General features: G+C 39.9%; 1 protein-coding gene and 1 pseudogene across 1 annotated transcript; one reads left to right on the top strand and one right to left on the bottom strand.

The window, feature by feature from the left end:
• Positions 1-1108: 1108 nt before the first annotated feature.
• Positions 1109-3197, top strand: LOC112783832 (U11/U12 small nuclear ribonucleoprotein 59 kDa protein-like). Its single transcript, XM_025826904.3, has 5 exons — positions 1109-1343; positions 1478-1820; positions 1940-2023; positions 2633-2698; positions 3127-3197. Exons 1-5 carry the CDS (start codon positions 1177-1179, stop codon positions 3172-3174), a joined length of 708 nt encoding a protein of 235 aa, XP_025682689.1. The 5' UTR covers positions 1109-1176; the 3' UTR covers positions 3175-3197.
• Positions 3198-9386: 6189 nt separating this feature from the next.
• The window catches only part of LOC140182951 (uncharacterized), a 13371-nt pseudogene continuing 8771 nt past the window's right edge, over positions 9387-13986 (bottom strand).

Here is a 13986-nt window from a genome sequence, read left to right as displayed (position 1 = left end):
GATTAGCGAAGATCCTTTGTTCTCGGGACTCTGTTTTGGGTTATATATCTTGTTTAGATACTTTTATCTCCATTAAATAATACAAACTGTGATGACTCCTTCTAGAGGGGATTTTTGGAGAATAGGTTTTCTGTATTTGTGTCCCTTTGGGTTTCCTTTGGGGTTTCTTTATTTTATCATATGTATATATTGCTATGCTCGGACCGGTTCTCTTCGCAGCCGGGTTTTGAGTCTTGATATTCTTGTTTTTGACACTCTTTATATATATGATCTCGCGTTAGCTTATCCCGGTTCGTTACGTTATCGATCGGAGTGTTGCCCGTTCGAGTTACGGTTTTTGTTTACCCCCTTTTTCTACAAAGGCTCCTAGTTATAATCAATTATTCATACTACTATACGTACTAAATTTTTGTTTTAAAGGTCGTAATACCTTGCCATCTCTGAATTATGACTTAAGCATAAGACTTTGTATGGTAGGGTGTTACAGTATGTATATACATATGTACATATATGTATGTATATACATATATACATATATACATATATATATGACATGTATATATATTTGTATATATGTATATACATATATATATAAGCTTTAGGAATAGGACCGCACACCAAGTTTGGAGCTTTAGAAAGCTCGAAACTTGCTAGTCAGTCGCTGTCACCCATCGAAGAAGCTCGTTTCGACATGAATGCATATGAAGAAGCTCGATTAGTTCTAATGTTTTGATGATGGATAAACTCATCTGTTTTGTGATTGTTAGAAACTATCATATCGTGAAAATTCTCATTTTTGGCGTTGCTGTTGTTCTCTTTAACTTATATTTAATTGATAATTAAATAAAATAACCTATCTATAGAAAAAAAATTTTGAACATTAAATTATTTATTTAGAATTTAAGAACAAAAAATTTCTATAGAAAATCATGCATAATGGGATCCCAGTTTGGCAGAAGCTCAATTTAAAAATCTACAGTGTTATGAATCTGTGTTTTTGGTAATTTTATGATTCTATCAGTTTGGACTGAAACAAGTTATTTCAATATTTCTTAGTTTGATTATGAATATCATGGTTTGTTTTGGTTTTATCTGTTGATTTTTTTTTCTTTTTTTGGTTATTTATTTTATTTAGGGTTAGTCTCTGAATCAAGGAGTAGTGCATACTTGAAAGAAATGAATCCATTTCATTTTCAGTCTGTACCACCACCTCATCCTCTTGGACCTCCTCAGTTTCCAATGTTACCTCCTGATCCACCAAATTCAAGTTTATTTTGGCAAAACCGAAATGTTTGTGAACACCTCAGAGAATTGCAGGACATTCTTAATCTTGCAAAGGCAATGTATATTTTTATTTTGGCTTCATATATTACTTTCACTTTTTTAAACTTAATGTTTCTTCAAAATTAATAGCTTTTATGTTGTAAGCTTGTTAATTATATTCTTATCAAAATTATAAACTTACTGTTTTTCTTAGGCAAAAGGAGCTAGAGATGTTGATGATGATCAAAGATGGTAAAGTGTCTTTAGAAGATGTGAAACATGGATCTAATGAACCTTACCTCCCTGGTTTTCTAGAATGTTTGCAAGACAGAAGGGTTAATATAGAATCCCAAGAATCGTTGGCAGTTGAAGCAGCTAATTATTTGATGTCAAAGCTAAGATCTCAGCTGGAGCCATTCAGATATGTTGCGAATGAAGTAAGTCCATGGGAGGAGAAATCTGCGGCTGCAAAGTTTGCGAATAAAGTGTACAAGTCCAAAAGAAATAAGCGCTGGCGGAAGAAGAAAAGGAAGCGTATTGCAGAAATGCTGGCAAAGGTTACTTTCCCTTTGTTTTTGCGAGATATTTTCATTGCCCTTTATTGTAGCCGTTTCTTGAAACCCGTTTCTATGTTTGGCTCCTTAGTCCTTTCTTTATCAAAAAATAAAAAATATAGGAGCGGGAGGAATTTCATTGCATTGACCGAGAAGCTGATGAATGGAGAGCAAGGGAGATTTCAAAGGATGTTGCAAACTGCAAGGTATTGATGTTTTTTCCTGCATACTTTTTACTTTGAATTTGCTAGTGAGCTTTTGCTGTTGCCAGGCTAAAGAGGAAAAGCATGTCTGCTGTCTGCATGAATTAATTTATGTCCAAAATATGAAGCACATGATTCTCAAAAACAGATATATGATTGTGGTCTTTGGCAAAATTCAAGGATTAATCGGTGGCTTGGTGGTTATATAGGAATGGCTATAAATTTAACTTCTCAATTTTTTACTTTTTTAATTTTTTTTATGTTTTTCAAATCCTCATTACACATAATTATAGTCAACATGTTGCTACAATATTGTTTATATGCTATTTTTCTAGATTAAGAGAGCAGCTAAGTCGTAAAGCTTTCAATTCATAATATTTCCAATAACATATTTCTGTGTATTGCTTCAAATTGTTTACATGCTATATGCTATTGCTTCTTTTGCTGCTATTTTTTCTTCATTAGTTTCTTAGTAAGATGTGAGAAATGGTGAAATTAAGTAATTGTGTAATCTGTTTGCACATTTGATTAGTATAGATATATTATTAGTTGCTTCAGTTTGAACTGTAAGTTATACATGTCTTAGGGGTGTCTAAAACATGTCTTTGGCAGGTGGAAAAGATGAAGGAAATTGCTAAGATTAAAGCCAAAGAAGAGAAGAGGAAATTAGAGGCTGAGGTAAACTTCCTTTTTGTACAAATGACTGGTAAATCATTGTTAAATTGTGGTTTATGTTAACTTTGAATAACTTGTCAAATGTTCTATAGAATTTCCTAATGTTATGTGATGACTTTTATATCTCGTGTCTACTGACTACCTAAGTTATGTGAATCTTTTCCATCATGCTATGCTCCTTAGCAGTTAACCATCATGTTCTGTTCTTTTGTCCTGTAGTTCTTTTCCATGTTGTTGTTTTTGTCAAAGGCATCTATTGCCTCTTTCTTTGCCACAAGTCCTTGTTTTTACTATCGAATCTTTTGTAGAAATTTCCGCATCTAGCTGTATGTTTATTCTATCAACATGAATCATTTTATTTTTTATCCCACACTACTTACTTTATACTTTTGGGTGTTGATTTTGTTACATTATATTATTTCACATCACAGCTTGAAATGCTCTTGGTTAGGAGAAGCTTCAAGAATTACGCTCCATAAGGATTCAAAAGTTGAAAAAACAACGTGACTGAAGTGTAATATAAATGTGTGTGTGTATATATATATATAATGTAACATTCAGTTTTTTTCATACTTGACGCGACCTTGGTTCTTTACAAATAATGCAGGCCATTTTCTTCCTGAGGAGGATGACAAGTTTCTTGAAAGAGTTCAGGCCATTTGCTTTGGCTCTCTTATATTCATCAGATTTAAAAATTTGTAATTGAATTAAACTTTGTTTTGTGTTACAATTGTATGATGTTTGGTTTGAGAATTTTTACTATTCAGTAAATAGAAATGATGCTTTTATTTAAAATTGAAAAAATAGACAAAAGTATACCCGAATTTTTACACGGTGGATAGATGTACCCTCAAATTTTTTAATGAGTCATTTGTACACACCAATATAAAATTCCGTTTTCAATTCTACCCTTATGCGGCCTGAGTAATTTTTCCGGCGGTGGTGGAGGCCAGGTGGTACGGTGTTGTGTGATATATATATATATATATATATATATATATATATATATATATATATATATATATATATATATATATATATATATTATGTCTTGTTCTATCCGTACCTACGCGTTTAGTTATCTTGTGTGAACACTTCGCGTTTCGTAATTCCGCTTTATGCGAATTTGAGCTTTATTCCTTCATCGGGCTTCTAGTTATACATATATACATATATACATATACATCTACATACATATACATATGTATACATATGTATGTATACATACATATATACATATGTATATACATATACATATATATATATATATATACATATGTATGCATACATACATATATACATATATACATATGTATACATGTATATACATATACATATATATATTTACATATACATATATATACATCTACATACATATATATATATATCAAGGTTCTGAAAACCGGACCGGACCGGCCGGTCGAACCGGTTCAACCAGGAACCGGCAGTACAAGCGGTCCGGTCCTCCTTTTATAACCGTTCGATAGAAAATCGGTGGAAAACCGACGAACCGGCCAAGAACCGATCGGTTAGGCCAGACCGGTAACTGGCCGGTTCGGATAAAACGGCACCGTTTTTAAACTTGTAAAAAAAAAGAAATGGATCCACCGATCCAGTGATCCGTCGTGACCCAACTCCCCCCTTCTTTTCCCAATCATTCCTTCATCCATGTTCTGGAGAACTCTAAATGAAAGAAACCCTAGCCGCGTTGCCCTCCGCTAGCCATCCATCGTCGCCGCCTAACCCAGCTCCTCAGCGTCGCCGTCTAATCCAGCTCCTCTTCGGCTCTTCATCTTTGCTGGCTTCTCGGCACGGACCCAGGTTAGTGGCTTCTCTTCTTCATCTTCACTTTGGTCGTCTTCTTCAATTTTTGCTCTATTTCTGATTTTTCTTCAAGTCTGCTTCAATTTTTGTTCAAGTCTGCTTCGGTCTTGGTTCAAGTCTTCTTCAATTTTTGAAGTTTTGTTCAAATCTGTCTTGTATTTGCCGATGGTTTGAAGTTTTGTTCTGAATGTTTGAAGGTTGGTTCTGGATCTGTTGCTGTTGCTGATGGTCCTTGAAGTTTGGTTCTGAATGTTTTGTTACTCTGTTTTCTAATTGCTGTGAATGTTTGAAATTTTGTTACTCTGAAAGTTTGGTTCTGGATCTGTTACTCTGATGGTTTGAAGTTTGCTGTGAATGTTTGAAGTTTTGTTACTCTGATGATTCTTTTAATTTTTCTCTAGTTACTGATGGCTTTGTTTAGTTTCTGAATGCTCGGTTCTTCTTCTTACTTTTAATTTCTGAATTTTTTGTTCAAATAATATTGCTAATGTTCTTCTTCTTCTTCCTTGCTAATGCTCTGTTTAATTTAGTGTCATCACTGTTGAGTCTGTTTCAGTGTTTTGAATGTCCGATACTCTAATTTGTGATTTCTGAATCTGAAATTAATTAAATCATTAATTTTGTGTTGTTGAAATTGTTGATTAAAATGGATTTGTTATGCTGCTGTTGCCATTTTTTAATTTTTAAGTATGATGTTTCTTAATTTTTGTTGAAATAATTGTTGATTTCAGGGTTTAGAGTGATTATTTGTTGGTGGTATTTAACTTTTGTTGCTGCTTCTTTTTTCTTTCTTCTTTTGTTTCTTACTGATTTTCTGTATTGCATTTATGTTTGACATTGTTATTGCTTTAGCTGTTGAGCTTGTATCTTGATAATGTGCTTCTGTTGCTTTAACTCTTTCTAATGCTAACTTATAACAAAGTTTTCTTCTGGCAGGTTTATCTTAGACACTTTGAGTTGCATTGCGGAACACATCCATGTGTAACAGCCCAGACCACCCGCTAGCACGATATTGTCCGCTTTGGCACACAAGGCCTCACGGTTTTGCCTTTGACGATAGGGATGATAGCCGAAGTCCCCCACACTCACTCGTCAAAACGCGTCATGCTAGGGAGAGGTATCCACACCCTTATAAGGCATGCTTCGTTCCCCTCTCCAACCGATGTGGGCTTTACAATCCACCCCCCTAAGGGAGTCCAGCGCCCTCGCTGGCACATCGATCCGGGTTCTGGCTCTGATACCATCTGTAACAGCCCAGACCACCCGCTAGCACGATATTGTCCGCTTTGGCACACAAGGCCTCACGGTTTTGCCTTTGACGATAGGGATGATAGCCTAAGCCCCCCACACTCACTCGTCAAAACGCGTCATGCTAGGGAGAGGTATCCACACCCTTATAAGGCATGCTTCGTTCCCCTCTCCAACCGATGTGGGCCTTACAATCCACCCCCTAAGGGAGTCCAGCGCCCTCGCTGGCACATCGATCCGGGTTCTGGCTCTGATACCATAATGTAACACCCTACCATACAGAGTCTTATGCTTAAGTCATAATTCAGAGATGGCAAGGTCGTACGACCTCTAAAACAAAAATTTAGTACGTATAGTAGTATGAATAATTGATTATAACTAGGAGCCTTTATAGAAAAGGGGGTAAACAAAAAAATCGTAACTCAAAAACGCAACACTCCGATCGATAACGCAACGAGCAAAGGATAAGCGAACGCGAGATAACATATATGCAAAGGAGTGTCAAAAACAGGAATATCAAGACTCAAAATCCGGCCGCGAAGATAACCGGTCCGAGCATAGTAATATATACAAATAATAAAATAAGGAAAACCCCAAAGGAAACCCAAAGGGACACAAATACAGAAAACCTATTCTCCAAAATCCCCTCTAGAAGGAGTCATCACAGTTTGTATTATTTAATGGAGATAAAAGTATCTAAACAAGATATATAAATCAAAATAGAGTCCCGAGAACAAAGGATCTTCGCTAATCCAGAAGTCTCCAGCATACCTCAACGAGAAGCCTCGCGTCCTGCATCTGAAAACCACAAAATCCGCATGGGCGAGAACCAGAGGTCCCCAGCACGGTAACAGCTTCCACATATATAATACATAATAATAGAGGAAAGCCGAAGGCAATCCTAGAACTTCCTCCAGATAATATCAAAGCTTATAAACAAGCTAAACCGTAAGTGGCAACTGACTAAAGATTCTTCAGTCTAACTAATACTTCCCTTTCCAATTCCTTCAGACCTCCCAACCACCAGCAGGAGTATAATATAGCAAACACAGTTATATCAGACAAGAGATTTACAAATAGGAACAGATAAGGCATTTAGGCAATTAGCAAGTAATATGCAGTCAAATAGGCAATCTCAAACAATTCATGTAGTATGCTTATGATGCATGCCTGTCCCTAGTGGCTGATGATATCATCTGTCGGTTATAGAGCCAACCCGACAAGTCCTGGTAGCTAGCCATTGGACTGTCCCTCTGTCGTGCATCCCCAACTCGAGTTATACTCATCATAAACTTGATCATAATCATGATCCATATCCATCACCCTCACTGGTGAATATTTATCCATCACCATCACTGGTGAATATTTATGGGGGCGAGCTCATCCGGGCCTTTCACAGTGCCCGGCCACACTTACGACATTGGGTTAACAGAGCTTCGAGTCTCAACCTGGAGCACATGGTGGCTAGCCATTGCTACTACCCAGGGAAACCCTCATCTCCAATGGTGGAAGTGCCAACATTCACAATTCATTCAACAGCATATATGCATTTATACTTACCCATAAACATGGCTCCGCCGCCACACGGCATAATCCAGCCATCCGGCTCACGGTTAAATCCATAACCAGCCAATTCATTAACAATTACGGCCATTCGGCCCATGGCATAACAAGCACTTCCACCGCCATCCTCCACATCTCACATAATCATCTTTGATCCTCATGGATCATTCATTTTTCCCTTGCTTCACTCGCAAGTTACCACATTCACTAGCCCTTTTTTCTCATGCTAGGCATATCATAATGATTTAAGACATAAGTGGTGAGATTGGAGGCTTAGAAGTATGAAGTTTGGCTTTTAAAACTCAAAAATCAACTTTGGAATGAAAACAGGGCCACGCGTACGCGCACTCCACGCGCACGCGTGGATGATGCTTTCTCGAAGAACAGCGCATACGCGCCAAGTGCGCCTACGCGCGAGGGGTCATTCTGCTAAAAATTTTCTAAGTTAAAAGCTGCAGAATTCACAGATTCAACCCCCAATCTTCCGACGGTCATAACTCTCTCATTTTAAATCATTTTTCACCCGTTCTTCGAACGGCATGGACATCTCGGATCCAATTTCATTTCTAAACAGATTTGGCACAAATCAAAGATCCGTAGTCCAAGTTATGTCCCGTCAAAGTATGCCCAAAAACCATATTTTCATTCAAAACCACAAAGTGCCATTTTCAAAACAAGCCACTTTCAACTCTTTTCAAAATCAATTAAAACATGCCAATTTCATCCCTTTTCTTTGAAATCAATCAAAGTGTACCAAATTCAACAACAAGCCATCCTCAACTCACGCATTGACATTTTACCAAAATTCTCAAAACTACCTCCAACCATTTTAACATTTCTCAATCAAAAGGCCAAAGGATAAACACAATATTATGTCATACATCCTTCTCATCCCAATTTCTAACAATATCAATTTCCAATCAACCATCATTATACATAATCATCATACTCACCAACAATATGGCACCACCCATCAATTCAACCTCAATCATTCATCAAGCATATATCACAACATGCATTTTCTCATATATCACACAATCAAGGCATCAATATTCATAATCACACATATGATCACATCATATATCTCAACCATTCCACAACATCATCAATTCAATGCCTATCTTAGGGCCTCTAGCCTAAGTATTTCCTACCACATTACATATTAGATACGGGAAACCGAAACCATACCTTAGCCGATTTCCCAAGTTCAACCGGAGCACTTCCAAACCACTTGTCCACAAGCTCTCAAGGTATCAACACCTCCAAGAACAGATTTTATCACACAAAACCCTCTTCCAAGCTTTCCAAAATCACCAATCAAGCTCCAATATTCACATATACACAACCTAAGCCACAATCATTGTACCCATACACAACATCTCAATACCCAAACATCATAGAACAATAATTTACACTAGGGTTGAGAATCTTACCACACCCAAGGTCCAAGGAGACAAGATTAACCTTCTCCTTCAAGAGAGTTGGGTCCTATAACATCAAAGAACCCAAAATCTCAACATTTTTACTCATGAAACTCGAAATCAAGGGCTGGAATTTCGAACAGTAAAACGTGGCTTACCTCAAGATTAATTGTATGGGTTTTGTAGAGCTCTCCGCGGTGAACACGTGGCCGCAAACGGAGCGGCAATCGGAGCTCTAGATCAAAAGTTATGGTGGTTTGAAGATCAAGTGAGAGATAGAACTTGAGAGAGTGTTCTTCCCTCCATGGCCTCCATTTCAGCGTGTTTAGTGTCTCAAATGAGGAGAGAGAGTGCTGAAAACTAGGGTTTTGGTTTAGTTTAGTTGGGCCAAGGGCCCACTTTGGGTCCGGTTGGCCCGGTTTGGCCCGTTGGGTCCAATCTTGGTCCGATTTCTATAAAATTGGTACCGAAATTCTCGTCTCAATTTCCTCTATCATATTAAGCCATAAAAATAACATTTTTGGCTTTCTAGAATAAATTCTCATTTATGGGTTAATTAGCCGTTAATTAACCGGATCTTACATTCTACCCACCTAATTGGGAATTTTGCCCACAAAATTCAAATTCAAAGTCAATTACCTGAGAGTAAGTGCGGATAATCCGTTTGCATCTCCGACTCAAGTTCCCAAGTGTGTTCCTCAACACCGCCTCGACTCCAAGCCACTTTGACTAATGAAACCTCTTTTCCACGCAACCGTTTGATACTAGTATCATCAATTCTGACTGGAGCCACTGGAAGCGTCAAATCTTCTCTTAACTGAACCGATTCGGGTTCTAACACATGGCTAGCATCAGGAGTGTACTTTCGAAGCTGTGACACGTGAAATACGTCGTGCAGGTTTGAAAGATGGGGTGGTAGAGCCACCCGATACGCCACCGGCCCAATCCTCTCCAAGATCTGAAATGGACCAATGTATCGAGGATTCAACTTCTTTGCTTTAATCGCTCTACCTACTCCTGTGGTCGGAGTAACTTTCAGGAAAACATGATCTCCTGCCTCAAATTCTAAGGGCTTCCGCCTTTGATCGGCGTAACTCTTTTGACGACTCTGCGCCGTAAGCATCCTATCTCGGATTTTCTTGACTTGTTCAGTGGTCTCAGCTATCATTTCCGGCCCCAACAAGCCTTTCTCTCCAGCTTCATACCAACATAGTGGTGATTGACATTTTCTCCCATACAAAGCCTCATACGGAGCCATTCCGATGCTCGCATGGTAACTATTATTGTATGCAAACTCTACTAACGGCATATACCGATCCCAACTCGCCGGTTGGTCCAAAACACAAGCTCTCAACATATCCTCTAGTGTTTGGATCGTCCTCTCGGATTGACCATCTGTTTGAGGATGGTACGCTGTACTCAAGCTTAATCGAGTTCCAAAAGCTTTCTGAAATGCACCCCAGAACCTCGAAGTGAAACGAGGATCTCTATCAGAGATTATAGTAGCAGGTACACCATGGAGTCTCACAATCTCCTTTATGTATAACCGAGCTAGCTCCTCAAGGGTGTAAGTCATCCGAACGGGTAAAAAGTGAGCTGACTTCGTCAGTCGGTCCACGATCACCCAGATAGCATCAAAACCAGTCCTAGTCCTTGGCAATCCCGACACAAAGTCCATTGCAATACTTTCCCACTTCCATTGCGGAACCTCTAAGGGTTGCAACATCCCGGAAGGTCTTTGATGTTCAATCTTTACCTTTTAACAAGTTAAGCACTTTGAAACATATTCCGCCACATCATTCTTCATACCCGGCCACCAAAACATCGCCTTTAAATCATGGTACATCTTAGTACTTCCCGGGTGAATGGAGAATCCGCTTTTGTGTGCCTCCTTTAAGATATCTTGCCTCAAAGTACCAACATCCGGCACAATGATTCTACCCTTGAATCTCCATAACCCATCTTTTTCTTCCGACACTCTCCACTGTTTTCCTTGCTCGATAGCCGGTAACACCTTCCATAACGCTTCATCATTTTCATGAGCCTTTAGGAGTTCGGACTTAAAGTCACTCGAGATTTCCAATCGGCTCAAACACAAGGTTCCAGATACTTCTCGGGCACCAATTTTTAGACTCTCGAATCCCTTGAGCAACTTCTCCTCTTGAAGCATCATCCAAGACGCATATAACGACTTTCGACTTAACGCATCCGCCACTATATTCGCCTTTCCAGGATGGTAATTTAACTCAAAGTCATAGTCTTTCAACAATTCCATCCACCTCCTTTGCCTCATATTAAGCTCTTTCTGATCAAAGAGGTATTTCAAGCTCTTGTGATCGGAGAAGACTTAGAACTTAACCCCATAGAGATAATGCCTCCACACCTTCAAGGCAAACACAACCGCAGCGAGTTCCAAATCATGCGTAGGATAACTAACTTCGTGAGGTCTCAACTGTCGTGAGGCATACGCCACCACATTATGATGCTGCATCAGCACGCACCCTAGGCCCTTTAACGATGCATCACATTACACCTCAAAAGGCTCGTTCGGCTCAGGTAACACTAACACAGGTGCAGTGGTCAACTTTTTCTTCAATGTCTGAAAGCTCTCCTCGCACTCAGGAGTCCAAACAAACGGAGTGTCTTTGCGAGTTAACTTTGTCAACGGCAAAGCTAATTGCGAAAAGCCTTTGATGAACCTTCGATAATAGCCAGCTAAACCGAGAAAACTCCTTATCTCAGTTACTGTGGTTAGTTGCTTCCAATCCATCACAGCTTCTACCTTAGTTGGATCTACGACTATTCCCTTCTTACTCACCACGTGACCCAAAAACTTCACCTCATCCTTCCAAAACTCACACTTAGACAGTTTCGCATAGAGTTTCTTCTCCTTTAAAATCTGCAACACGGTCCTCAAGTGTTCTGCATGCTCTTCTTCAGTCTTGGAGTAAATCAGTATGTCGTCAATGAAGACAACAACGAATTTATCCAGAAACAGACGGAATACTCTATTCATGTAATCCATGAATACTGCAAGAGCGTTCGTCAACCCAAAGAACATTACAGTATACTCGTAATGACCATAACGAGTCCTGAAAGCGGTCTTAGGGATATCCTCACCCCTCACCCTTATCTGGTGATAACCGGATCGCAAATTGATCTTAGAGAAAACCCCAGCTCCTTGTAACTGGTCGATGAGATCATCAATTCTCGCAATGGGTATTTATTCTTTATGGTGACCTTGTTCAGCTGCCTGTAGGCCATACAGAGCCGCATACTTCCATCTTTCTTCTTTACCAGTAACACTGGAGCACCCCACAGGGAAACACTTGGTCGGATAAAGTTCTTACCCAACAATTCCTCTAACTGAGACTTTAGCTCGGCCATCTCTAACGGTGACATCCTATAAGGAGCACTTGAGATTGGTCCCGCCCCAGGCACCAACTCAATAGCAAACTCGACCTCTCGGTTAGGTGGAAATTCCTCAATATCATCGGAAAACACTTCCGGAAACTCACACACTACCGGAATCTGATCTAACCTTTGATCATCACCCGAAACACCCGCGGTTAACAACAAAATACCCTGACATTCGATTCCAGAACAGTTCACCATCATCGAATTCAAGTAATAATTATTTACCACGACCGGCCCTTCTGTATCCTCTGGCATAAAGTACACCGACTTGGTAGAACAATCAAGCAGGACATGGTTTTCGGATAACCAGTCCAATCCCAAGATAAGATCAAGACCGATCATCGGTAAGCAGATTAAATTATGGACAAAATCACGCTGCTTGAACCTAAACGAAACTTTCGGGCATCCTAGCCTAGTTACCATGGCTTCATGGGTAGCATTATACACTTTTAAGTCATAACCTAAGGTTACGATCTTCAATCCTAATTCATGGGCTTTCTCAAATGCAATAAATAAATGCGATGCTCCCGAATCAAATAAAGCATTTAAAGTTTGACCAGCTATTTCACAGTTACCTCGAATGAGTGTCTCAGATCCTTCTGCACCCACAGCTGAGGTGGTGAACACCCGACCAGTTTGCTGTGCTTTCCCAGCACCTTGCTTTTGCTTCTCCGGACAACTTGCGGCTTTATGCCCCGCCTTTCCACAATTGTAGCACAAACCCCATCCGGCCTTGCATGGTACTCCTGGATGGTGACTCCCACACCTAGTACAAGCTTGATCATTCTAAGGCTGCTTCCCAAACCTTTTTCCTGGGATAGTTGTTGTTGGGCCTCCTAAAAGAACCTCCCCTCTTGAAAGACGGGCCTCTAGGTGCAAAGCTCTTCCCTCGGTTCTGTGGAAATGACCCTTTGTGACTTCCTTTCTCAGCGGCTGCCCTCTTCACACACTCTTCAGCAACCCTACACTTGTTCACCAACTCAGAGAAAGTCCTAATCTCCATTGGTCCCACTGAACTGAAAATATCGCTCCGGAGTCCTCCTTCGTACTTAACACACTTCCATTCCTCATATTCCACCGGAGTCCCTTGACACATACGAGAGAATCTGAACAGCTCCTCAAACTTGTCAGTATACTCAGATACGGACATAGTACCCTGCTTCAGCTGTAACAATTCAATTTCTTGGCCGTCCTAGCAGAAGTCGGAAAGTACTTCTTATAGAACTCCTCTTGGAAGATATCCCAGTAATATAATCATCACCCTGCTGCAGAGACGTCGGATACCTTGCTACCAATACGACGCTTCGCCAGTGAGCAAATAGGTAGCAAACTCAACACGCTGTCCTTCAGGCACCACCTGCGCTTGCAGTGCTTATTCCATGGCCTGAAACCATGTATCGGCCTCAGTCGGGCTAGTAGTTCCCTTGAACTTTGGGGAATTAACCTTCAAAAAATCGCCAGTGTCATCGGCCCTGAACTCCACCTCCGTCATTACCATGGTTGTTCATCTGTTGACCAAGAGCCTCAACAGTGCTTGCATAGCAGCAACCATGTTCTCCAACGCAGTCATAAAGTTTACCGGGTCATTAGGGTTATTCACCGGCGCACGAGTATTCGTATGACCTCTCCAACGGCCTCTACCGCGTCCACGAGGCGCCATCTGGTTCCTATACACACCAACCAATCGATATTAAGTTGATCAGTCTCAATATCGGAAGTTTAGTGCTTCAAAGTCCCAAATGCATGCTCATGAACGTTTATGCTAACTATATCAAGTAGATATACTAACAGCACATAACACACATTCAGAGAATGCAC

The sequence above is a fragment of the Arachis hypogaea genome, chromosome 20 (assembly GCF_003086295.3).
Source record: "Arachis hypogaea cultivar Tifrunner chromosome 20, arahy.Tifrunner.gnm2.J5K5, whole genome shotgun sequence".
Lineage (NCBI taxonomy): Eukaryota > Viridiplantae > Streptophyta > Magnoliopsida > Fabales > Fabaceae > Arachis > Arachis hypogaea.
Note: the sequence above shows the minus strand (reverse complement) of the source record. Positions and strands in the feature narration are given on the sequence as shown.

What these genes read in the sequence shown, in the direction of transcription:
- LOC112783832 (XM_025826904.3), top strand. Translation starts at nt 1,177, where the DNA reads ATGAATCCATTTCATTTTCAGTCTGTACCACCACCTCATCCTCTTGGA. An exon ending in CTTAATCTTGCAAAGGCAAT is followed by an intron (nt 1,344 to 1,477) that starts GTATATTTTTAT and finishes TGTTTTTCTTAG; the next exon opens with GCAAAAGGAGCTAGAGATGT. An exon ending in AGGATGTTGCAAACTGCAAG is followed by an intron (nt 2,024 to 2,632) that starts GTATTGATGTTT and finishes TGTCTTTGGCAG; the next exon opens with GTGGAAAAGATGAAGGAAAT.